Genomic DNA, 26877 nt, shown 5'->3' with positions numbered 1-26877 from the left:
TGATTTACCATCGCGGAAGCATGGAATGAAGTAAAACAGGCACGAACTCCTGGCAATTGCTATGCCTTTGAAGAGGCCCCTTTGTAAAAGAGGTTGACATTTCCCCAAAAAATGAAAACGGCTGTTCAGATTTATGAGAATAATGCAAGAGCTCCATTGGTCAGAAGGGCAGTGAGGTTTGCAGTTATTCTGATCATATTGGATCCACCATTTCCCCCACAGCAGTGGATTGCTGGGAATGTGTTGGAACTAATGAATAGAGGTGAGAGGTTTGTTCTGCGCTCTGACCTGATACCTCGTTCATATCTCTGCACAACTATAGCATTTTGAAAGCTGGTTATCCACAGTTTAACTTTGAAAGTATATAGGCTATGGATAGGCACCAGCCACAAGATGTGACATGCATCTATATCTGTAGCTTTGGAAAGCAACCTGATCTGTTTCAGAGCTGCTCTGTGTTTTCCCAATTGGACTCATTATTTGGATATAACTTTCTTTCCCCTTTTTACAAAAGTGCATGAAATTTGCAGGCATAGAAGAGGTGCCAACCAGACTCTGGGCAAATGCATCCAGAGGTCTTTGAGGAGGTGGGGCAGATAGAGTCTTCTTCTTCTTCTTCTTCTTCTTCTTCTTCTTCTTCTTCTTCTTCTTCTTCTTCACTGTTCTTGTTAAACTGTGGAGAGTCACAGATTTTTGACAATGTTCTGCAAACCACCCAAAAATATACCAGTATCTCCAGCCTTGCTTTCTGTCTGTCCCTGCTGTGCAAGTTACAGGCATTCTGTGTTAGTCATGGAGGGGGGTTTTTGGCGGTCGTTTTTAAAGAACAAATAGATGTGGAAAAGGTTCCTTGAAGCTAGAAAGTTTGAAAATCTTTTAATTGAGCGGCATTTGCGGTTTCGCTCCGGAGAAATGTTTCAATGTGTTTCTCATTTCACATCAAACGGCATTCTTGAGAATTTGTTTCTTATGGAGTGGGAAAGAACTGAACGGCTTGTTTGCTTTTCAAAATGCTTCCATATGCACGCGTTCTAGAGGAAATCCTTGCGATATTATCTTTCCCCCATTTGAAATTTACCTTTTGCTCTCTCTCTCTCTCTTTGTTTAATTCTGACGGCGTATTTATAACTGCGGGCCTCTGTTCACAAATCAAAAATTTACCCAAGAAACAAACAAACCATTGTATGGAACAATGACTTTAAAAATAGTCATTATCAAAGTAATGAGGCGGAGAACGGTTTATCCCCCCAATGAGGGGGTGGAAATAAGGTTATCTAATTGTTCAGTCAAAAAGAAAGCAGGTCAGGTGGCCTTATAGTGACACAGGGTTTGGAAGGCAGTTGTTCCATTCAGAACTGGCATCAAAGGTCTGCATCACTGGACATTTGATGGTGACCCGTTAAGGGATTCACAGAGAAGAGCCCCTCTGAATCTGCTCCTACCCCTCACTACTTCTTCTTCTTCTTCTTCTTCTTCTTCTTCTTCTTCTTCTTCTTCTTCTTCTTCTTCTTCTTCCTCCTCTTTTGAAATATTTTTATTATTCCCTACACTGTTCTAATGGGACGCGGGTGGCGCTGTGGGTAAAAGCCTCAGCGCCTAGGGCTTGCCGTTCGAAAGGTCGGCGGTTCGAATCCCCGCGGCGGGGTGCGCTCCCGTTGCTCAGTCCCAGCGCCTGCCAACCTAGCAGTTCAAAAGCACCCCCGGGTGCAAGTAGATAAATAGGGACCGCTTACTGGCGGGAAGGTAAACGGCGTTTCCGTGTGCTGCGCTGGCTCGCCAGATGCAGCTTTGTCACGCTGGCCACGTGACCCGGAAGTGTCTCCGGACAGCGCTGGCCCCTGGCCTCTTAAGTGAGATGGGCGCACAACCCCAGAGTCTGTCAAGACTGGCCCGTACGGGCAGGGGTACCTTTACCTTTTTTTTACACTGTTCTAACCTGCATGTTCACCCACCTTTTCTTTTCTTTTCTTAAAATTTATTTATTTGGTTTCTCAACTTAAAATTTTGCAGAGATATATCAAACATAAATCATAAAAACAAGATTCCAAGGAATCTCCTGGAGTTTGCGGGTCCTATCATTAATCAATTCCTCCTGCATCTTTTATGATAATCCAAACCCTTTACCTCTTCCATTATGTCCAGAATTAACCTTAAACTACAAGTGATATTCCTATCCTACATTTAACTGTTTGCAATGGTCTTTAAGGTAAGTTTTTGTTTTTTTAAAAAAATTCCCATTCCTTGTTAAAATTTTGGTCTTCCTTATTTCTGCCTCTTCCGGTCATTTTAGCCATTTCTGCATAGTCCCGTAACTTCATCTTTCATTCTTCTCCGGTAGGGACTTTATCTTCTTTCCATCTCTGGGCCAATAACATCCGTGCAGCCGTGGTCACATACATAAATAGTCTTTTCTGTTCCTTTGGGATTTTGGCACCTAGAATTCCTAAAAGGAAGGCTTCAGGCTTTTTAACAAAGGTTATTTTAAACATTTTCTTTCCAACTCATTATATATCATTTCCCAAAATCTTTTTACCACCTTACAGTTCCACCACATATGATCAAATGTTCACCCACCTTTTCCTTTGGGCCAGACAGGTGGTGGTGTTGAGCTGCTAGAAATCACAAGAGCTTAGGATGGGAGAACACAATGATGGATCAGATGGGTCTTTGGCCAGATTCAACAGGGCTCTTCTGATGTTGTTCACAACATCGGTCCTTCTCATTCAAAGAGCTGCCAAGTGGCCTTGCCAACAACACCTAGGCTTTCAAATGTCACATCAGCAGTATGGAATTAAGCTGCTACATGTCCAAGCACAATTCAAAGTGTTGGTGCTGACCTTGAAAGCCCTAAACAGCCTCGGTCCTGTATACCTGAAGGAGCGTCTCCACCCCCATCGTTCAGCCCGGACACTGAGGTCCAGCACCGAGGGCCTTCTGTTGGTTCCCTCATTGCGAGAAGTGAGGTTACAGGGAACCAGACAGAGGGCCTTCTCAGTGGTGGCACCCACCCTGTGGAACGCCCTCCCATCAGATGTCAAGGAAATAAACAACTATCTGACCTTTAGAAGACACCTGAAGGCAGCCCTGTTTAGGGGAGTTTTTAATGTGTGATGTTTTACTGTGGTTTTATTATTATTATTTTATTAGATTTATAAACTGCCCTTCATCATAAGATCTCAGGGCACTTCACAGAATAAAATACAGGATAAAAACCAGTAAATAAGTAAAACAAAACAGCAAAATAACCCCCTCCTTCCCACAGACACATTTAAAAGGCTATAGAGTATCAATCAACCAAAGGCCTAGTTGAAGAGGAACGTTCTCACCTGGTGAAACAATTTGCTGGAAGCCACCCAGAGTGGCTGGGGCAACCCAGTCAGATGAGTGGCATATAAATAAATTATTATGATTGTGATTTTTGCTAGGAAGCAGAAATGACATTTGAAGGGACTTTCCTCATACTACTTAAAATGCTTATGGTCTTCCACTGCGAAAATAAGATCGAAAGAGCCTTTGGGCATTATCCAGTTGTGAAAATATAACCGTGTCCCAAACGTGTGCCCTCCCCCCCCCCTCTTCTTTGCTCAGGTTGGCTGTTACCTGAAGACCCCCAAGTTCCCAATCTGGGTTGTGTGCAGCGAAAGCCATTTCAGCGTGCTCTTCTGCTTACGGAAGGATCTGCTCGCGGACTGGAAAACCGAGAGGCGGTTTGACCTCTATTACTACGATGGCTTAGCCAATCAGCAAGATGAGATCCGCCTAACCGTCGGTAGGGAGACAAACAAAAGATTGAAACTGGGGTGGGCGTGTGATTTTTAATCGTGCATTTCATGAAGAGGCTTAGGGTGCCTTCAGACGTCTCATTCCTGATTTTCCAAACCATGTTTTGGAAGGCAAGGACAAGTTCTGTGAGCTCCATTCCTCCCCTTCTCTTCCCTCTTGGCAGCTGAATAAGTTTGATCAAACCACAGTTTACTTTTACATTTGAGCCAGCAAACTATGGTTTAAGAGAACTTTTCAAACCATGATTTGATCCTGGTCTTCAGTTCTGGTTTGAAGGACTCGCTCCCTTACATCATCCCAGTTCGCACAAAAAGCAGGTGAAATTGTGGAATGAGCCTCACCTGCTTAATTCTTGCACATCAACCTGTTGCTACAAGCACAGCAGCAGAGGCTATTGGAAAAACAGTTGGCAACCCCTAGCTTAAAGTTTTCCCACACGGCATTGCTTAGTCTCACTGTCTTGAAATTTGCGAAATCCTATTTCTGGATCACCATTCAAAACAGATGCAATTTCACTGTGGCATCCTGTCAACTCTCCTTATTTACCATCCCAGACTCCTTAAACTTCGGGTCCCTCCAAGTGGTTGACTACAACTCCCATCATCCCCAGCCCAGTGGTCATGGATGATGGGAATTGTAGTCCGAAGCTTGAGAAAAGCTGCTTCCTGTTAACTTCCTGCCGCTGTGGTTCATGTACTAGGTTTCACTTTAGACGCCTTCATAACTCTGGCTTTTTTTTAACATTTTTCACCCCCAGCCTGCTGCCATGGTACCTGCAAGGCTCAAACTTTTCCAGCCCTTTCCTTGTTCTTCGGCGTATTGTCGCGTCACAGTTTGAACGGAGGAAAACTCTTTGCTTTCATTCCAAATGCACCCACGCGTCTAACCATCCTGGAAACCCCGGCTGCCAATAGCTCCAGAGCTGTGGGCTGCTATTCATAGAGGAACTGCAAGGGAGCGAGGCAGTGGGTGTTATGAAACAGAGAGCTGTCGTTCAGCCGACGGGAAAACGAAGCCGCAGGGGAGTGGAATTCGGTGCTGAGCTCTGAAATTCTCCCCCAACTCCCTTCTGGTTTCCAAAAGCATTTGACCCCCCGAGGGCTGGGCCCTGCCAGCCTCTTTCTCCCTTTATCACATAGCCAGAAGGTGGCTTCAGTGGCCGAATTCAGGGCCCAAATAGATGGCGCTTCAGTTTCGTGGCTGGCAGAAACGCCTGGCTTTTATTTTAAAAAGTCCCAGCTCCCTGCCTGGCCGGAGGGTGCGATACTTTTCCGTACTGCAACCACACAGGGAGGGGATGCTTAACCCTTCCCTCCCCAGCCATGATCCTGCTAAAAATCCCACCCACCCACCCTTTGCACAACAATTAGCATGAGGAATCTTTAAGTTGTATTTTAATCAATTGTTTTTATACCTGGTGTTAGCCACCCTGAGCCCGGTCTTGGCTGGGGAGGGCGGGGTATAAATAAAATAAATTATTATTATTATTATTATTATTATTATTATTATTATTATTATTATTATTAAAAACATTTGCATATGTCCCCAAAATGATGGGCTACAGAGCTTTCAGGAAAACTGACCAAGGAAGTTAAAGCTCTAGCTGGAAAAAGAGAGAAGGATTTTATAGAGACAGAATTATTTTGCCTGGCTGGGATAAGTCTTTGAATTCTGAAGCTACCTCTTGCTTGCCTGGGTGATGGAGAGATGTTTATGTATAGAAACCTCTGCCTTGATAGCTCAGCCGGTAGAGCATGAGACTCTGAATCATAGGGTTATGGGTTCAAGTCCCATGTTGGGCAAAAGATGCCTGCATTTCAGAGGTCGCAGTTGCTGCTCTGCTTGCTTTTGCCTCTGGTCACACTCAACAAAGGCGCCCCCAAAATGTTGCCCCCGGGCCCATCTCCTGCGGGGGGGGGGGGCGAATCCCACCCCTGCTTTTTCCTCTGTCAAAGGGACAATCAGATTTCTCCAGCCCGAAGACAGGAAAGGGGAAATTCCTTTTAGCACACAGCAACAGGGCCAGATTCAGACATGCTGGAATCAAGTACTTTTCCAAAAAAACAACAACCATAGTTCTTTTTGTTGGGGATAATTCAGATGGAAATTCCCAGGTGTCAAAAAAGGTTATTTATGTATGCCACTAAAAGGGACGCGGGTGGTGCTGTGGGTTAAACCACAGAGCCTAGGGCTTGCCAATCAGAAGGTTGGCGGTTCGAATCCCCATGACGGGGTGAGCTCCCTTTGCTCGGTCTCTGCTCCTCCCAACCTAGCAGTTTGAAAGCACATCAAAGTGCAAGGAGATAAATAGATACCACTCCAGCGGGAAGGTAAACGGCGTTTCCGTGCGCTGCTCTGGTTTGCCAGAAGCGGCTTAGTCATGCTGGCCACATGACCTGGAAGCTGTACGCCGGCTCCCTCGGCCAGTAAAGCGAGATGAGCGCCACAACCCCAGAGTCGGTCACAACTGGAACTAACGGTCAGGGGTTCCTTTACCCCCCTATGTATGCCTCTACTGCGACCCGTTTTTTGTTAGCCCAAAAATGGAAAACAAGCGAGGTCCCAACTAAAGAGGGTTGGCAACTTAAACTTATGGAATATGTGCAACTTGTTATTCTAACATATAGAATAAGAGAACAAGAAGAACAAGAATAAAGGAAATTGAAACATGTTTATTTATTATATGGGGGGAATTGTGTACACTTGAAAACGTTGGCAGCATTAAGATAAATTCAACAGTGTAAACAAGTTTTGATGGAGGGAATAATGGAATACTGAATGGTTTAGTTTATGTAAAATATGCAGGGATTTATGATATATGCAAAATGAACCACGGAAAGAGAAGAAGGGACGTCGCTGACATTTTAAGGTTGTTTAAATGAACATACCAAATTGTAAAACAGAAAATTTAATAAAAATTATACCCAAAAAAAGACATGCTGGAACCCTAAACCAAGTCAAGTTTAAGAGGCCCCATAGCACCACCAGGAAAATGTGCATTATTCTAACAGAAACAACAATGGAAATAGAAACAAGAAAGCGATAAATTTGCACATATCCTGGTGCCCGGGCAAGGATGCAACTAAAAAATCAGCAGCCTAAGTAAAACCTAGATGAGACTGAAGGATGATTTGGGTCAGCCTTTCCTCAGGTTAAGACTGGGTGTGGTCTTGACCAAAACACTGGGCCTAAAGAAATTTTGCTGTGAAGCAAGACTTATTTCTGCACAGGTATCCAAACACAATATAACAAAGTAATTGTGCAGCCGTTAAGTATGCTTGATGCTCTCACAGGCAATGTTAATGGATGTCTGATTTGTTCCCTGTAGATACCTCACAGTCTTACATCGAAGGAAAGGATAATGACCTCATCCCTCCGCTGGAACACTGCATTCGGACCAAGTAGGTGAAATCCAGCATTAGGGAAGGGAGAGCCAACGTGGTGTAGTGATTAAGAGTGGTAGATTCGTAATCTGGTGCACCGGGTTCGCTTCCCCGCTCCTCCACATGCAGCTGCTGGGTGACCTTGTGCTAGTCACACGTCTTTGAAGTCTCTCAGCCCCACTCACCTCACAGAGTGTTTGTTGTGGGGGAGGAAGGGAAAGGAGATTGTTGGCCGCTTTGAGACTCCTTAAGGGGAGTGAAGGGGACGCAGGTGGCGCTGTGGGTAAAACCTCAGTGCCTAGGACTTGCCGATCGTATGGTCGGCGGTTCGAATCCCCACGGCAGGGTGAGCTCCCTTCGTTCAGTCCCAGCTCCTGCCCACCTAGCAGTTCGAAAGCACTCTTAAGTGCAAGTAGATAAATAGGTACCGCTTTATAGCGGGAAGGTAAACGGTGTTTCCGTGTGCTGCGCTGGTGCTGGCTCGCCAGCTGCAGCTTCGTCACGCTGGCCACGTGACCCGGAAGTGTCTCCGGACGGCGCTGGCTCATGGCCTCTAGAGCGAGATGAGCACGCAACCCTAGAGTCGGACACGACTGGCCCGTACGGGCAGGGGTACCTTTACCTTTACCTTTAAGGGGAGTGAAAGGCGGGATATCAAGTCCAAACTCTTCTTAATCATCTTCTCTTCCACTTACCAGAATTATTTTGTTGTGTTCATATTTTTTTCAAGCGCGTTGCATGTCTTCAGTGCCAGATACGTGCTTGCAGCCAATTAGTCCTTTTGGTATGACGTGATAGTCAGATGGTAGTTGGGAAGTCTTGCAGGCCGAAAATGCAGGTGGCATCTCTCGGTTCCACGTCTCCCAACAATGCCGGCTAAATTGCACACTGCTGAGCAAAAGCCGTTATCTGCAGCCTATGTGCAATTTTCAGAGAACTTGAGGAGCCTTTTCAGCTGCCATGAAAGCCTTTGTTCAAACATCGCAACCTGTTTTGTTGCTAATACACCTGCCTAATTGTCCCCCTCCTCCCTTAGACTCTCTTTTCTTTACACTTTTATAATTTCCGGAAGGTTAGATAAAATTACTGTCGTCTGCAAACACACACTTTCGTTTATGTATTTATCTTTGTCCTGCTGTAATCTCTGTTCAAACAGATTCAAGGGGTTTTTAAATGCTTCAAAAGCCCAACTTGTTTGGCCAGAGATAATGCGACCAGAAGCCAATTGGGGTTCCTCTTCAGAACATCCGAAAACTTATCTGATATGTTACCCAAATATTCAGCCTTCACAGTTCATGTGCGGACAACACACCAACTCTCTCCACTCCTCTACAAGAGGCTTTTCTTTTCCTTGGCAGGGCTCCTGTGCTTTTAACAGTTGCATGGCAGCCAGAAATTGAACAGGCACTGTTTTTCCTCCAGCACAGATCTGATGGCAATGGGGAATCCTTGCACAATGAATGTTTTGCCTGCTCCTCCCATGGAGGATTGGGACGTGGGTGGCACTGTGGATTAAACCACAGAGCCTAGGACTTGCCGATCAGAAGGTTGACGGTTCGAATCCCCGCAACGGGGTGAGCTCCCGTTGCTCGGTCCCTGCTCCTGCCAACCTAGCAGTTTAAAAGCACAAAGTGCAAGTAGATAAGTAGGTACCGCTCAGGCGGGAAGATAAACGGCGTTTCCATGCGCTGCTCTGGTTCACCAGAAGCAGCTTAGTCATGCTGGCCACATGACCCAGAAGCTGTACGCCTGCTCCCTCGACCAATAAAGTGAGATGAGCGCCAGAACCCCAGAGTTGGCCATGACTGGACCTAATGGTCACGGGTCCCTTTACCTTTACCTTGCCCATGGAGGATTAACAAAACATTTTGTTATTTTGTGCGAATTGATAAATGGTGTGATGTTGTCATTTTTATGAGTGGCATTTCATGTTAGTCCTACTTTGATGTGTGCCTAATTTAGTAAAGGGACCCCTGACCATTAGGTCCAGGTGAACCAGAGCAGCGCACGGAAACGCCATTTACCTTCCCGCCAGAGTGGTACCTATTTATCTACTTGCACTTTGACGTGCTTTCGAACTGCTAGGTTGGCAGGAGCAGGGACCGAGCAACGGGAGCTCACCCCGTCGCAGGGATTCGAACCGCCGACCTTCTGATCAGCAAGCCCTAGGCTCTGTGGTTTAACCCACAGCACCTCCCGCGTCCCTTTTGACTAATTTAGTAGGCCTGACTAGGCTCAATAATTTCAGTGGATTTGGGATACACTATGTTTTTTAATGTGTTGCAAATCCCTAAGAGCAAACCCTTCTTCTGGGGCGTCTCCTGTCATCCTCCTCTGACATGTATGAAATGAAAAACTGGGAGACACGACCCACAACCCTTCCTCGTGCTGCTTCCAGCCTCAGACTGCATTGCAACTCCCGTCACCTGTGCGAGAAGCTCAGTTCTGATCTGAGAGACGAAAGGAATGTGCCTTTCTCGACTTTTCCCCCCAGAATGTCATGTGGCTGTAATGTATTCCATCGCCCCAAGGAATAAAAAAGAGAGGGAGAGAGAGAGAGAGGTTCATATCACACTCCTGATCCTCCTGTTGTTTACTGTCTCCAGCAAGAGGAAATAACTTCTGTTAGCTCTGCCGAAGGGTAGGCTGCAACTTTGATCTCGCCGGGATCTCTAAGGCAGCCGTCTTATTTTGTTAACTCCTGAGGCCTGCCTCTCCTGGAATTCCCTTGGCTTGGCTGCATATCTCTGGAATGCAAAGGTTCTATTCCAACCCTCCCTGCGATGCTCTTTTGCTCAACGTGGGGCTAAGAGTCTCATGCACTACCGACGGAGCTATCCCAGGTCAGCCTCCCCACAACCTGGTACCTTCCAGAGGTTGTCAGACTACAACTCCCATCTGTCAGTACGCCTTTCGACCGATGTCAGCGACTGGGCTCAACAACTGGTTCTGCCCCGACTGGGCAACGCGACTGGAGCACCTTCAGAGACCTTCCAGTTCTGGAAAGAAGGTCCCAATGCACTGGACCCACAACTGTGCATTGTGAGCACCAGACTCGTGCAAAGTATAAATAACGCGGAAGCTAGCTGTGAAGCATAACTCCTTTTATTTCTAATGGCTACTACTACTCTTCGTGACCCTATGGACCAGAGCACGCCAGGCACTCCTGTCTTCCACTGCCTCCCACAGTTTGGTCAAACTCATGTTAGTAGCTTCAAGAACACTGTCCAACCATCTTGTCCTCTGTCGTCCCCTTCTTCTTGTGCCCTCCATCTTTCCCAACATCAGGGTATTTTCCAGGGAGTCTTCTCTTCTCATGAGGTGGCCAAAGTATTGGAGCCTCAGCTTCAGGATCTGTCCTTCCAGTGAGCACTCAGGGCTGATTTCCTTCAGAATGGAGAGGTTTGATCTTCTTGCAGTCCATGGGACTCTCAAGAGTCTTCTCCAGCACCAGAATTCAAAAGCATCCATTCTTTGGCGATCAGCCTTCTTGATGGTCCAGCTCTCACTTCCATACATCACTACTGGGAAAACCTTAGCTTTAACTATACGGACCTTTGTTGGCAAGGTGATGTCTCTGCTTTTTAAGATGCTGTCTAGGTTGTCTGTCTGAAGATAGGTTCAGGATAATCATCTGACCCTACAAATACGTAGTGGAAATCAAGGAAGTCAGACGATTCCTGCATCCCGTTTATTTGCACATTCAAAACAACGTATGCAGAAGCAAAAACCAAGCAAACATGTGACACAAAAGCTGCATGATCTGCAACAGGGTTTTCCAAACTTGAGTCGCCAGCTGTTTTTGGACTACAACTCCCATCATCCCTAGCTAGCAGGACCAGCGGCTGTGGATGATGGGAATTGTAGTCCCAAAACAGTGGGAGACCCAAGTTTCTACAGCATCTGTGTGCGGAGTTACAGTGGGAAGAACAGAGACCCGGAGAGGCCTTTGTGTCTTTAAAAAAAACAGATACGTGTTTGGAGGACATAAAAGAAATTAAACAAGATGTGCAGTTGGCATTCCCGGACTGACTCCCGAGTCAATTAAGGCGGCAAACCTGCACTGTTACAAAAGCTTTTAGAAGCGAGAATTGACTCTCCACTGAACTCCCAAGTGTATTTCAAGGATTCTGGCTCCTCGCTGGAGCTCCTTTGAAGTCATAGCCATAAATAAACATGACTGTCAAAAGAGTCCTTAAGAGAACAATCGGTCCAGGCTGATTCAAGCCTCGGGGCACTTTTGCGAAGGCCACCGGCAGGAAGCGTTTGCTGATGAGCTCCCATTGTAATGGCGGTTCATGTGACGTCATCGTTGGGCCGAGGCGCTCCTCCTGAGAGGGTTCACTTGCCTCATTCAGTCGCAGAATCTTGACTCTCAACTCAGGAACAACAGTTCCGTTTTGTAAGGCGAGTGAGAGGCGACAGGATGGTAGCAGGGCATGGAAAAAGTGAATAGAGAGAAGTTTTTTTCTCTCCCTCTCTCGTGAACATCTAGCAAGGCCAGATTAAGTCCTTTAGAGGTCCTAAATCATGGGTAGGCAACCTAAGGCCCGGGGGCCGGATCTGGCTCAATCGCCTTCTAAATCTGGGACTCAGCGTGTTTTTACATGAGTAGAATGTGTCCTTTTATTTCAAGTGCACCTCTGGGTTATTTGTGGGTCCTGCCTGATGTTTTTACATGAGTAGAATGTGTGCTTTTATTTAAAATGCATCTCTGGGTTATTTGTGGGCCATAGGAATTCATTCTCCCCCCCCCCAATATAGTCCGGCCCCCCACAAGTTCTGAGGGACAGTGGACTGGCCCCCTGCTGAAAAAGTTTGCTGACCCCTGTCCTAAGGGCTTAAAAGATTTTGGTGCCCCTGTATATATCTGATTCGAAATATAAACAACAATAAAGCTTAAAATAAAATTTGATTTTTCGAAATGAAACGAAACCTACAGTAAGAGGGGAAATAATGCTCATTTTGGTGTATTTGTATAAAATAACGTTTATTTTTGGTCAGCTACGCCATTATTTTTGTTCAGCTGAGATTCCTGTATTTTCAGGGGTTGGACTAGATGACCCTTGGTGTCCCTTCCAGCCCTGCAACTCTGTGATACAGTCCATGGTAAATCCAGCAACGGGAAAATATCTGGGGTGCCGCCCTTCCCTTGATGCCCTGAGCACGGGCTTGTTTTGCTTAAAATGGCGAATCTAGCCCTGATGTCCAGGGAAGCTGAATGCTGGACATTCGAGGCAGACAAAAATAAAGTACTTCTGGACGCAGCACTTAGTTAAACTGTGGAACTCACGTTCACAGGAGGCAGTGATGGACAGATGGCTTTGAAAGAGGACTGGCCGAGCTCACAGAGGAGGAGAGGTCTGTTGACGGATGCCAACCATGGTGGCTATGCTCTGGCATCATAGATTCGTGGAATTGTAGAGTTGGAAGGGACCCCAAGAGTAACCCCTTGCAATGCAGGAATCTCAGCTAAAGCATCCATGAAGGTCCATAAATAGCAACACCCTAGAGGTCCCGGGCCCTAAGGAAGTCAGATTCGCCTCAACCAGAGCCAGGGCCTTTTCAATGATGGCTCCGGCCTGGTGGAACGCTCTGCCTCATGAGACCAGGGCCCTGCGGGATCTGATTTCTTTCCACAGGGCCTGTAAGACAGAGTTGTTCCGCCTGGCCTTTGGCTTGGAATCAACTTGATCTCCTCCCCCTCTTTCCTCTTTCCTTTCTCCTTCTGTGATGGAACTCCTATCTGGGGACTTCCCTGGCTTTTTTCTGGCCCACGTAGGACCAGTCTGGATAGTTAGCCTTGGTGAAGACTTGAGGTTTTCATCCCCAAAAAAGTTTTTGATTTGAGTTTGAAATGAGGCTGCATTTTAATCTTGTTTTTAAGTTGTATTTTAATCATTTGTTTTTATACCTGGTGTTAGCCGCCCTGAGCCCGGCCTTGGCTGGGGAGGGTGGGTTATAAATAAACTATTATTATTATTATTATTATTATTATTATTAAACCTCAAAGGGAGGAGAGCCAGAGGCAAGTCATGCTTCTGAATACCAGGAGGGGCTTTTGTGCTCAGATCATGCTTGCATTGCACATCTCCTCAGCATTTGGTTGTCCCGTGTGAGAACAGGATATTGAACTAGATGGGGCTGATCCTGCATGTTGTTTTTCACGGTCAGCTGTTAATTTCTCCTTCAACTGGTCCTCGCCAGTCTTGTGGTAATTCCACCTTAAAACCCATCCAAGTAAACAATTCTGCTTTGCCTTTAGGTGGAAAGGCGCCGTCATCGACTGGAACGGTACAGAACCCATCCTGTGATCGCGGCGGCCCACAACGACTGAGAACCAGCCCGTTCCCACAGCGATAGGAAAACCCCGGAAGGTGCCGTGCGTGCTGCCATCGCACGCGGCGAGGCCGAAGGACGTTTCAGGATTCCATCTGGCGCGCCGCACGCTCCTCCTTCCCATTGTTGTAAACAAGTGGCCGTGCGCACTCGCGCATCTGGGCCTGCGCTGCGTGCCGCGTGTGAAAATGGAGAGCCAACCTTGACAGCCAAAACAAGCTGCGGGGAGAGAGAGCAGTAAATCTGTCAACATCTACTCAAGTTCCGTTTCTGAATCCAATCCACGTCCTGCGATTGTATCTGCTTCTAAACAACGCCGACTGCGCCCACAGTTGGCTCTTTTTCACTGTCTCCGTTCTAAATCAAGGAAACCGGAGTGCACAAGCACACACACATACAAAAATGAGAGAAGAAACTGTTCTTCCTAATGGCGTGATCAAGCATTAGGCTAACTTAGTGGCTCCCCAAACACTCTGGACCAAAGGGTATCACTGCCAACGCTTATTATTATTTTCCCTCTTTTTTACCTCAACCTTTTGTTGGTCCTTTGACTCCTGGCTACCAAGAGACCCAAGTCAAGAGCAGGCATAGTCAAACTCAGCCCTCCAGATGTTTTGGGACTACAACCCCCATCATCCCTGACCACTGGTCCTGTTAGCTAGAGATGATGGGAGTTGTAGTCCCAAAACATCTGGAGGGCCGAGTCTGCCTATGCCTGGTCAAGAGCATTGGTCCTCCCTTATTTCCACCAAGGAAGGCCTCAGTTAGGCCCATTTGGAATGCCGAGAAAGTGCCGTGGGTGCCCGTCACAAAATGGCAGCCGTTGGGCGGGACGTGACATAGCACAGGATGGCCGCTGCAGTGGTGTGGCGTAACGGTTGCCACTTCTTAGAGAGCCGAATAAGAAACAGAGTCATAAAATGGCGGGGGCTTACCCCACCGCCAGCCAACCATCCCATCAATAGGGAAGAAGACGCCACACAGACGATGGGCATCCAATCCTGGCACCCAGTGAAATGTCATGTTTTAAAGGGGCATGTCCAGTGTAGAGGAGGCTGAGCCAGCACACATGGGAGCTGAGGTCAAAGAGAATTTTTGAGGTGATATTTATGGAGACCTTTATGGAGGTACTGGTGGGTATACTGGTGCCTGCACTAAGGGGCACCTTATCCAAGCTGCAAAATATTGTTGGACAATGAGAACTATCCAGTTGTAATTCTTAAGCATCAAAGGCCACCCACTGCAAGCCAGGTCACAATACATCGTCGTGATGGGCATCTAAGTGTGCTTTTGAAACAGTCTAGATATTAGAATCATGACAGCTGGCTTGCCAAAACATTTTATGGCCTTTTTAAGGAGCTGCCAGGACCTGAACTGCGGATATCCCCGCAACCCATCCATTCAACTTCCCTGGTCCTGCGAATTTATCCAACGGCCAAACCAAATTGGTGCAGCGAAGACGACTGAGTTGCAAAAATTGAACAAAAGCTTTATCAAGGACGCACCCACAGTGTGTCCCCGCCCCTGTCCAGACTTCGCAGAAGCAGATAAAAAATAGGCGAAAATAAAGGTTTCTTACTCTTCCAAAGACACAATCTTCCACTGGGGAAGGTAGCTAGATTGTCAGCCCCGATCTCAGTGGATAACCAACAATGCAACAAAGCAAGTCCCCCGTAGAAATTCCACCGGGATCCAAGTCAAGAGAGTCACCCAAGCTTCTCTCGCCATCCCTTTGTATGCCATTGCTTGTGCCCCTTTGTCAATCGCTGATTGGCTCTCTAACATTTACCTCCGGGTCTCAGGCACAGCTTCTGTCTGTCAGTCAGAAGCTCCAGGAAGTAGCAAGATCAGGCATCCCCAACCTTTGGCCCTCCAGATGTTTTGGACTACAATTCCCATCATCCCTGACCACTTGGTCCTGTTAGCTAGGGATGATGGGAGTTGTAGGCCAAAATATCTGGAGGGCCGCAGGTTGGGGATGCCTGACCTAGATAGTTATTTGGGTACTTCCTATGTCTGCACTTGCAAGGTTCGCGTAGTATTCATCAGTGTGCAGAGTGGCCTGAATGCTAACTGCCTCCTTGTTTTCTATTTTTGCTCCAGCCCAGGAGTGGGGAACCCCAAGTCCTGGGGGCATATGTGGCCTGCCAGCTCTCTCTGTCTCTGGCCCTTAGGATTCCTCCCCCACCCCAAACAGGGCACACCCCTCACCGGTCCTGCTCTGCACCTTAATAATAATAATAATTTATTATTCGTACCCCGCCCATCTTGCTGGGTTTCCCCAGCCACTCTGAGCGGCTTCCACAAAGACCAAAAATACACTAAGATGTTACACATTAAAAACTTCCCTGAACAGGGCTGCCTTAAAATGTCTTTTGAATGTCAGGTAGTTGTTTATCGCTTTGACATCTGATGGGAGGGCGTTCCATAGGGCGGGTGCCACTACCGAGAAGGCCCTCTGCCTGGTTCCCTGCAGCTTTGCTTCTCGCAATGAGGGAACCGCCAGAAGGCCCTCAGCGCTGGACCTCAGTGTCCGGGCAGAACAATGGGGGTGAAGATGCTCCTTCAGGTATACTGGGCCGAGGCCATTTAGGACTTTAAAGGTCAGCACCAACACTTTGAATTGTGCTCGGAAACGTACTGGGAGCCAATGTAGGTCTTTCAAGACAGGTGTTACGTGATCTCGGCGGCCACCCCCAGTCACCAGTCTAGCTGCCGCATTCTGGATTAGTTGTAGTTTCCGGGTCACCTTCAAAGGTAGCCCCACATAGAGCGCATCGCAGTAGTCCAAGCGGGAGATAACTAGAGCATGCACCACTCTGGCGAGGCAGTCCGTGGGCAGGTAGGGTCTCAGCCTGCGTACCAGGTGGAGCTGGTAGATAGCCACCCTGGATACAGAATTGACCTGCGCCTCCATGGACAGCTGTGAGTCCAAAATGACTCCCAGGCTGCGCACCTGGTCCTTCAGGGGCACAGTAACCCCATTCAGGTGCTTTTGCCTGGCTGGAATCTGCCCCTTGTTTGCCTGGATAGAAGGAGAGGTGTGTACAGATACCTCTGACTTTTGCAGCTGGAATGTAGCCTATAATAACAAAAGTTAAGAGTCAGGTCCATTGGTCCTTCTACTTTTGCCCCCCAGGAGACAAGCCTCTTTGGTGGAAAATGGTCCCTACCACCACTGTCCTACCCTAACTGCAAGCTATATTTCCTGCTCCACTGCAACCAGTTTTATTATTTAAAAAATGACAACCGCAACACCTCTCCACCGCCTAAGGAGGCAGGGTCACATTGCTGACGCAGATTTATTGGCATCTATCGGGGAGAGCCAAAGTGATACGTCTTCCATCTGTTGATGGACTCCAGCTCCCATCATCCCAGACCGCTGTCCATGGTGATCGGGGAGGATGGGAATTGTAGTCAAACAAAACAGAGGACACGGCTTTGGCTACCCAGTTAATGTTTTGCCAGGGTTCTGAGCTCTGGGACTGGGTCACTCCATGTAAGGGTAATAATAATAGTTTATTACTTATAACCCGTCCATCTGGCTGGGTTGCCACTTTGGGCAGCTAGCGAACATCTGAGTCCCTCCAGATCAGGCATAGGCAAACTCTGGCCCTCCAGATGTTTGGGACTACAACTCCCATCATCCCTAGCTAACAGGACCAGTGGTCAGGGATGATGGGAATTGTAGTCCCAAACATCTGGAGGGCCGGGGTTTGCCTATGCCTGCTCCAGATACTGCTCAAATGCATCTCCCATCACCCCTGGCCATTGAACCAAGGTCTGATGGGAGTCAGGAGTCCAGTAGCATCCAGAGAGCACGATGGTGGCTATCCCAGTACAGTCATACCTCGGGTTACAGATGCTTCAGGTTGCGTTTTTTCGGGTTACAGACCCGCCGAAACCCGGAAGTACCAGAACGGGTTACTTCCAGGTTTCAGGGGTCGTGCTTGCGCAGAAATGCTAAATCGCACTTTGCGCATGCACAGAAGCATCAAATCACAACCCGCATGTGCATAGATGCGCTGCTGCAGTCGCGAACGTGCATCCCGCACAGATCACATTCACAACCAGACGTATGACTGTATAAATTGCTCCTTCAAGGCCTCAAATCCCTGCAGGAATTTCTGGCAACTGATCCCACCTTAAAGCTGTTGCGAGTTACCACGTGAAGCTCGGTCACAGTGCAGTTAAGGTTGAAGCTAGGCCACAGCGTTGCGAGTTTCCTTTGCCCAGCTGGCAAGCCGTAAGCAGTGTGGATTATGGGCAGGGAAAATCATCTCCAAGACGGCCCTGACTCACACAGGCCATTCCAGCAGACAATATGGCTGGGATTAAGGAGAGAATTTGCCCAGGGGAGATGCTGATCTCCGTGGTGACCGAAACGTCTAGACTGAAACGTCCCTAGAAGCGTTTCCAGTAATTCTATCAAATGCATTATCTAGGAACGTATGGGGGGGGGGGGGGAATGACAAGAGGTGGGCGGTTTCTCTTGTGGCCGCTCAGTCTTCACTGGTGAAAAGAGCTTCGCCTTTTCCTGATGAGACGCTGCCCGGTTCCTTCTTGTTGGAGCTTGGCTTGAAATGTTTGTGGTCAACTTTGGGGCTGGATTCTGTTATTTCGGCGAAGTAGGTTTGGGGGCGGCGGTGGTTGGATGTGGGGAGAAGTCAAAGGACTGCAGGAAGGTTATCTTGTTCCCCGCTTGTGCCTTCGGTTTACCAGAAGTGAAATGTGTCTTTCAGCATATCTTTTGAGTTACACTTTGCTATAATTTCCATTAAGCAAAGCAAATGCATACGAAACTTAGGAGAAATGTTTTCAGCATAACGTAGTAGTACGTGCCTTTGGCGATGCTCCTTGCAGCTCCAGATTTTATTTCTAAAGCAAAATATATTGTACTTAGTGGACATGCCATTTTGTAAATAAAAAAAGGCCCGAAGATTAACATTAGGCATTATTATTTATTTTCCCCACAGAAGCAGCAAACGAAGGAATTCAGGGTGGCTCTTGACTGTATTTGTAGCAGGAAAGAAGACTTTCTCTTTTTTTGAGGCCATTTGTAGAATTAACAAATGAATCATACCAAATATGTTCAAACTACTGTTAGGAAAGCATTTCCGCACACCCTGGACTGTTCTTGCAAATTCTCTTGTCATGGTTTCAAAACACATGAGATGCGGCCCGGGCTGAGGAGAAAAATGTTTGAGCTGACAGGGAAGAGAAGTGGGGAAGAGGGTGATAAAATAAGATACACACCCCTTCCTACTGCAGATGTGAAGGGGGAAAGATCTTTTGGCTAGTCCTGTCACAACAACTTTGTCTCCCTCCACACCCCCCCCCAAAAAAAACCACGGCTGTTTTTTGAGGAACTGTGTGTGAGAATAAAAAAATTTTTTTTAAATAGAATTGCTGCCAAATTCCACCCCAAGTGAGAGTTTTGGTGGGGCTGCCATGTGTCTGGGTCTTTCCTGACATGTCTGGGAATTGGCGTAATGTCAGGGGAAACTCGGACATATGACAAGTAGTGCTACTTTTAAAAATCGGGGGAAAGCAAAGGCTTCCCCCCCCAAAAAAAAACCCCTCAACAACTTTGTTCAGATCTTCACTATTGGAAACCCTATTTTTGGGAGAGACTATTAAATTTTTTCAGGGGAGAGGGGCACAGACGCATTTCTAGGCTGCCGCGAAATTACACCACCAGCAAACTTTGAAATGAACGCAGGGCTCTTGGTCTGGCGAAACATTTGACAATTTCACTGTGTGTTAAGCAACCATAATTGCTGCTTCAGTGTTTAATGTTAATTCCCTATGTTTTCCAGTGCCAGTACTGGCCTTCCCTGCCACTCGTGTGTTTCTGCATCTCTCCAAAACGTATTAGTTGCCCTCTGTCAATATATTTATATATAAACATATATGCTTGCGTATATCAGTGAGAAACAAGCCCCCACTGACGTAACAAAACAAAGGGTTGTGTCCAACTAAGACTCCCTGGAGAAGACCCTGATGCTGGGAAAGATGGAGGGCACAAGGAGAAGGGGGCGACAGAGGACGAGATGGTTGGATAGTGTTTTCGAGGTTACCAGCATGAGTCTGACCAAACTGCGGGAGGTAGTGGAGGACAGAGGTGCCTGGCGTGCTCTGGTCCATGGGGTCACGAAGAGTCGGACACGACTAAACGACTAAACAACAACAAGTTCTACCCAGAATAGAGCCATTAAAATGATGGATCTAAGTTAGGCCACAGACACACCACATATTTGAAGCACTTCAAACAGTCATGGCTTCTGCCAAAGAATTCCGGGAGCTTTAGCTTGCGAAGGGCTTTGAGAGTTGTCGGGAGACGCCCTTTTCCCCTCACAGAACTACAGTTCCCAGAGTTCCCTGGGAAGAGGGATTGTTAAACCACCATGAAAAGTGCAGCTCTCAGCACCCTTAACAGTAATGGCGTCCCCCAGTGAATTCTGGGAAGGGTAGTTTGTTAAGAGTGCTGGGAGTTGTTATGAGGCTCCTATCCAAGTGTCCCAGAATCACAGAAGCCGTCCTGGTTTCTAATTTGATTCTGGAATGTCCCGCTTTTCCTTAGGTAAAGGTAAAAGGACCCCTGACCATTAGGTCCAGTCGTGGCCGACTCTGGGGTTGCGGCGCTCATCTACTTTATTGGCCGAGGGAGCCAGCGTACAGCTTCCGGGTCAGGTGGCCAGCATGACTAAGCCGCTTCTGGCGAACCAGAGCAGCGCACGGAAATGCTGTTTACCTTCCCGCCGGAGCGGTACCTATTTATCTACTTGCACTTTGACATGCTTTCAAACTGCTAGGTTGGCAGGAGCAGGTTGACAACGGGAGCTCACCCCGTCACGGGGATTCGAACCGCTGACCTTCTGATCGGCAAGTCCTAGGCTCTGTGGTTTAACCCACAGCGCCACCCGCGTCCCTATCCGCTTTTCTTTAGGATTACCCTATTCTCATGCGAAAAATGTTGGAAGATATGGAGTTATGCAATCCCCAAGCCATCTGGAGGCAGCCCTGTGTAGGGAAGGGTATTTTGTTAATGTTTAATGTTTTATTATGTTTTTATATATATGTTGGAAGCCTCCCAGAGTGGCTGGGGCAACCCAGTAAGATGTGTGGGGTATAAATAGTAAAATTATTATGATGGAATAGCTCCCAAATCTCTGAGGTTTTATTTTTGTACCCTAATATTTGGTGATCTTTCAGGGGAACACATTTGCCGTCCAGATTGTCCATGCTATCAGTTCTCAGCGTGTCTCTCAACAAGGCTCAAGCCACCTATTGTTATCTGAGTTAATATTATGACTACTCCACAGTATTTCTGCTTTTATTATGTTCACTTCTGAGCTGCTGGCAAGAGGCGACTCTCCGTGAGAGAACAATCCCTCCTGCTGATGAAGTACAACACCGGCTTCCCGTTTGCTGTGTAAACTGTTACAAGAGTGTCCCAGCAGGCTGCTGATATATTTAGGGACTGCCTAAATATATATGCAGGGTTGCCATATTTCAAAAAGTGAACAGAAAAGCTTTTCTTTTTTGTTGTTTAGTCATTTAGTCGTGTCCGACTCTTTGTGACCCCATGGACCAGAGCACGCCAGGCACTCCTGTCTTCCACTGCCTCCCGCAGTTTGGTCAGACTCATGATTGTAGCTTCGAGAACACTATCTACCCATCTCGTCCCCTGTCGTCCCCTTCTCCTTGTGCCCTCCATCTTTCCCAACATCAGGGTCTTTCCCAGGGAGTCTTCTCTTCTCAGGAGGTGGCCAAAGTATTGGAGCCTCAGCTTCAGGATCTGTCCTTCCAGTGAGCGCTCAGGGCTGATTTCCTTCAGAATGGAGAGGTTTGATCTTCTTGCAGTCCATGGGACTCTCAAGAGTCTCCTCCAGCACCATAATTCAAAAGCGTCCATTCTTCGGCGATCAGCCTTCTTTATGGTCCAGCTCTCACTTCCATACATCACTGCTGGGAAAACCATAGCTTTTAGTATATGGACCTTTGTTGGCAAGGTGATGTCTCTACTTTTTAAGATGCTGTCTTTCTTTTTTAGTTTTGCCCAAACTTCTTGAGCTCAATCTTTGCTCGTACGACTTGAGGAGGAATGGAAGAAGAGCCCTGCTACTTCAGATCACAGGTCCTTATTTCATCCCCATGTCGAAGCCAAGAAACAGTGACTGCCCAGCTCTGTGAGCTTCATGGCCTAGCAGGGATTCGAACCCTGGTCTCCTGGGTCCTGGTCCGACACTCTAACTCAGGGGTAGGCAACCTTAGGCCCAGGGACCGGATGCAGCCCAATCGACTTCTCAATCCGGCCCATGGACGGTCCGGGAATCAGTGTGTTTTTACATGAGTAGAATGTGTGCTTTTATTTAAAATGCAGCTCTGGGTCATTTGTGGGGCCTGCCTGGTGTTTTTAGATGAGTAGAATGTGTGCTTTTATTTAAAATGCATCTCTGGGTCATTTGTGGGGCATAGGAATTCATTCATTATTATTTTTCAAAATATAGTCTGGCCCACCACATGGTCTGAGGGACGGTGGACTGGCCCACAGCTGTAAAAGGTTGCTGACCCCTACTCTAACTACAGTACCACACTGGGGACAGAAGCGGTAGCATTATACAGTAGTACCTCAGGTTACATACACTTCAGGTTACAGACTCCGATAACCCAGAAATAGTGCTTCAGGTTAAGAACTTTGCTTCAGGATAAGAACAGAAATCATGCTCCGGCAGCGCGACAGCAGCAGGAGGCCCCATTAGCTAAAGTGGTGCTTCAGGTTAAGAACAGTTTCAGGTTAAGAACAGACCTCCAGAACGAATTAAGTACTTAACCCGAGGTACCACTGTAATCAGGAAAACAAAGGCAACACCCCCCACATCTGAGTGCACACTGGAAATAAGACCATTTCATATGTTCCTTCGTTTACACTCCAGTATTGGGGGGCTGCTTCGGAATCCACCTGGAATTCCTCCAAAGTAGAAGTCTTCACATTCACGCAGAAATGTTGCTTAAGGGAAACTATCCCTTGATTAACGTAGTCAGGTTTATCAAGGCTCTCCAGGAGGCCTTGGCAGTTGAGAAAGGATACGTAGGATTTGCTTGTTGGTGGGAGTCAGCGCTCAGCCGATAACACTTGACAAATGGGCTGAGAACAGGGCCCTGGGCTCTTGCCAAGGCTGGGGATATTGAGAGCTTCTGGGGTGTGTTTGATGAGCAGAAACTCCTTTTCCACAGCAATCCCAAAGCACAAAAGGGGAAAGGGGAGATGTGAAGAGATTGAGAGAGAGAGTTTGGTTTGGGTTTGGAACTGGCTTCTTTCCAGATCTTCTGAAACTCCTTGGGCCCAGGCCTGCAGATCATCACCAACTAAATATGCCAAGTATTTGCCGCCATGCTGTTCCAGCGGTATTTATCTGTTTGCAGAATGCAAGCAAAGAATGTGCAGGACAAACAACCACTGGCCTTTCCTGCCCTCGCTGCATTGCGCAGAGAATAGATATCGGTGAATTATGTCCAACACACATAATCCTCTCATTAGACCTGTTTGTTTTGGTTGAGCCTTGCGAATAACAGTTAGGGCTGCCAAACAGGCGTTTCACAAATACCTGGTCTTCTGGGGCTTAGATAACAGGCGGAGCCTGCAAGCTTTTGATGGGCAGGGGTGGTAAAACCTAACAGGGTTTGGAAGGGTAGGTCCTGGAAGGTTTTGATGGTCCAAAGGGTGGATCTCGATGGCTTTGAGGCTGGGGGAATGTGGAGGTTTATAGCAGGGGTAGGCAACCTAAGGCTCGGGGGCCAGATGTGGCCAAATTGCCTTCTCAATCCGGCCCGCAGACGGTTCAGGAATCAGCGTGTTTTTTCATGCGTAGAATGTGTGCTTTTATTTAAAATGCATCTCTGGGTTATTTGTGGTGCATAGGAATTCATTCACCCCCCCCCCAAAAAAAATAAAAATAGTCTGGCCCACCACATGGTTTGAGGGATGGTGGACCAGCCCACGGCTGAAAAAGGTTGCTGACCCCTGGTTTATAGGTTCCAGGGCTATTGATGTCCAACTGAACAGGATGCATAGTTGATAGAGAGCAAATTATTTGATTTCATTGTTTATTAAGTGCATTTATATTCACTCTTTCCTCCAAGGAGCTTGAGATGGTTCACATAGCTTCTCCCTTCCCATTTTATCCTCACCAAAGCTGTCAACGTTTCCCATTTTTTAAGGGAAATTCCCTTATTCCGAATAGGATTCCTCGCAAGAAAAGGAAAAAGTTGACAGCTATGATCCTCACACCAACCCCATGAGTTAGGATAGGCTGAGATTGACCCAAGACCATCCAATGAGCTTCAGCATTGAGGAGAGGCTTGAACGCTGGTCTCCCAGGGCCTTATCACTAATGACTGCACATGCAAACTCCCAAGACTCAAAACAGCTGGTTCATTCAACAAAATGTGTAATATTGTTTGTTTCTTTCAAATATTTATAGACTGCTTTTCATTTGACTAAGTGGTTTGCAAAGAAAAGCAAACGATACATTTAAATACATAACACAATAAAACAGATGAAACATCAAAAATCTATAAAATAGATTTCCACTTACTCTATGCCCACACAAATTATGTTAAGTATAGTGATTTAATTTTCTGAAATTGGGAGTGCTTAAATGCATTGTTGTGTGTTTGATTCTGGAATGTTCCCCAGTAACTCTTGTGTGACTGGTTAACTGGTCCCACAGGAGGTATCTTATTCTGTTCTCCATTTTGTTTGGTGTGTGAGTGACTTAACTGTAAGGGCTGCATCTCCATGAACGTTGGAGAAGAGGCTGTGTTAGTTAACACTCTCTCTCAACACAATAGAGAGGAGTGGTAATGTTTCTGTGTGAATGCATGTGCCAGAAAGAAGTACAGACGTTGACATTCTCCCAAAAAAGTAGCAAGGAGAAGTCTTCTGGAAGGAGAAAGTGGAAACCTCCCAGAAGCAACTGTGTGGCCTTGCTGGGTCATGCAAGCCCCAGAAAGAGAGAAATACACAGATTTGCTTGAATGTTTAAGGAAGAAGCTGTAATCTTCAGCTAAGGAAAACTTAGACCATGCTTGGATAAGCATGCGAATGTAAATACTTTGCATATTTTTTTCTTTAGCTATATGTTCTCAAAGTAGAAAGCTGTTGAATATTTTAACAAGTGTTTGGACATTGTTTTAATTTTGAGAAAAGAGTCGGTACCACACATGATTTGGCTTCCCAGCTGCAATTTAGCTACACTGCCAACAAATACCACACCCACCAACACAACTTAATGTCAATCCAGCCTATGCCAGCACACATTTCCCCCCACACACAAACACACTCACCCTTACTCTCAACAATAATTACCAATCCCCCAAAATCCCCTGGGTGCATTCCCAAAAAGACTGCAGTACCACATGGGTAGCCCAACAGCATGTCGCTAAAAACCAAGACTGCATTCATTGTTAAGTTGTGGGTGAACATATCAGACGACACAGCGATTCTTCAGACAGCTCTTGTTTATTTCCAGAACAGAACTGAGCTGAACGGTTCAGCCAACCTGCTTACATAGAGCTCAACTACAAAGCAACAGTAACAACTTTCTGTAACTATCCAATCACTGAACGTCACTTTCAATCCCTTATTTGCATATGTGGACCTGAGTGAAAACTATCTACAGTATCTCCCTGCTGGCCCAGGGTGAGAACTTCAGTACATAACATTCGCTACATGCATTTAAAGCACTGAGATACTACTCTGAACATTCTTTTTCGTTTCCCCCAAAATAATTCTGGGAGTCGTAGTTCGTTAAGGGAGCTGAGAGTTCTTAGGAGACCCCACCCTATGCCTCTCCTGGAGCTACAATTCCCAGGTGATTTAACAATCCCCCTTCACTGGGAGCTCTGGAAATTGGATGGTGAAGACTGAGAAATGGATAGGTGAAGGTCTCGCCCTCATGGTGCCCCAAAGCCAAGGTGGCTCTTTGCAGCTGCTGCCATCGCATGATGTCCGTCTTTGGAACCAGAAGAGCTCAATGTGAGGTTGAGTTTGTAGATTACATCCCCCTCTGTGAATGATCAGTTCCCACCTTTCAAGGCCAGGGATTTAACCAAGACAATCCCAGCCAGCTGACATTTCGGTTCGCCCATAACCTCTCCGTGTCCAGGCCGGGACACAAGCACAATGTACTTCCTCGGTTTTACTGCCCATGTTCACTTCATGTCATGCCAGCAAAACTTGATTTAGGAAGCTCTAATCACGAAGCGACAATGTTTTTCACCGGCCCTTCCCGAAAAGATTTCCAGTGAGCTTCGCTGACTGTCGTCTAGGACGTTTTTGCCTGGAACAGTTGCAGAAAACATCTCTCTCCTTCCTGAGGGGTTTCGGGTAGGCTGCCCTTTTCTTTTATTTTTCAAAGGAAATGCAACAGGGGTTTGTTTATAAAGTGCTAAATACCTTTTTGTCATGCCAACAATCTGTTTCCCTTCGGCTTTCGGGGCGTTGAGCCGGCACTTGTAAATCATGTTGTCCACGGGCAATAAATGTTTCTCCAAAATGGTGGCCATTCCCAGGCATGATTTGTGGCGTGTTATAAATAAGGCAGCAACTCATTTCTTCCCAAGAAGGAGGCACAATGTGGGCCCACCCTCTGGTACCCTCCAGAGATTGTAGGATTCCAGTTCCCAACCGCCCCTGTGGTCAAGGATGCTGGATTCTCAAGGGCACCAGGCTGGGGAAGCTTGTCTCAAGCCTTTGGCGATGCCAAATGGTAAGTTTCTGCATCTTCTACAGAGTGTCTGTTGTGTGTCGAGGTCCCCAAGCCACCCCTAAATAATTCACAATTCACACATAATTTTTGCTTAAGGTTTTTGGCATAATTTGGGCCACAACTTTATTAAAATACAGAAATGTGAGTGGTTGCTTAGGCATTGGTTATGACTGTCTGTCCCCATGCCCAAGGACAGAACTGACTTCTGGATTCCAGCAGAAGCCAGTAAGGGAAAACAATACTGGGGAGAGCATGGAGATGGGCACCAGACCCTCATCCCCCCCCCGCATCCTCCCTGGGGCTTGCACGGCCCTAAACCCCATTCAGGGGTACGGACACAAGAATGGCGAGCCCCTGGATTCCTTTAAAGGAATTCCCCTAGAGCAGCAGCATTGGAGGGGCAGGCACTGCCAATCCTCGCCCCTCCACCAACCAAAAATTAACCAATGCCTAACCACAACCTAAAAGACGTGGGTGGCGCTGTGGGTTAAACCACAGAGCCTAGGACTTGCTGATCAGAAGGTCGGCGGTTCGAATCCCCGTGACGGGGTGAGCTCCCGTTGCTCGGTCCCTGCTCCTGCCAACCTAGCAGTTCG

The 26877-nt window shown here is 47.1% G+C and overlaps 1 protein-coding gene and 1 non-coding gene across 6 annotated transcripts in view; both read left to right on the top strand.

Moving 5' to 3' along the window:
- The window catches only part of MINDY4 (MINDY lysine 48 deubiquitinase 4), a 95858-nt gene extending 77897 nt beyond the window's left edge, over positions 1-17961 (top strand). For 4 of the 5 annotated variants that reach the window (XM_028749704.2, XM_028749701.2, XM_028749702.2 and 1 more), the window contains 4 exons: positions 3589-3769; positions 7112-7184; positions 13432-17107; positions 17299-17961. In XM_028749704.2, the coding sequence (XP_028605537.2) occupies positions 3589-3769; positions 7112-7184; positions 13432-13480 (303 nt within the window). In that variant the 3' untranslated portion in view covers positions 13481-17107; positions 17299-17961. The remainder of the gene's footprint in view (positions 1-3588; positions 3770-7111; positions 7185-13431; positions 17108-17298) is intronic. The other variant, XM_028749703.2, reaches the window with a different exon arrangement.
- TRNAQ-CUG (transfer RNA glutamine (anticodon CUG)) lies at positions 5513-5585 on the top strand. The gene has a single exon. It is a non-coding gene; the product is annotated as a tRNA-Gln (tRNA).
- Positions 17962-26877: the final 8916 nt, after the last annotated feature.

The sequence above is a fragment of the Podarcis muralis genome, chromosome 12, assembly GCF_964188315.1.
Source record: "Podarcis muralis chromosome 12, rPodMur119.hap1.1, whole genome shotgun sequence".
NCBI classification, from domain to species: Eukaryota; Metazoa; Chordata; class Lepidosauria; order Squamata; family Lacertidae; genus Podarcis; species Podarcis muralis.
This window is presented reverse-complemented; position numbering and strand designations above follow the sequence as displayed.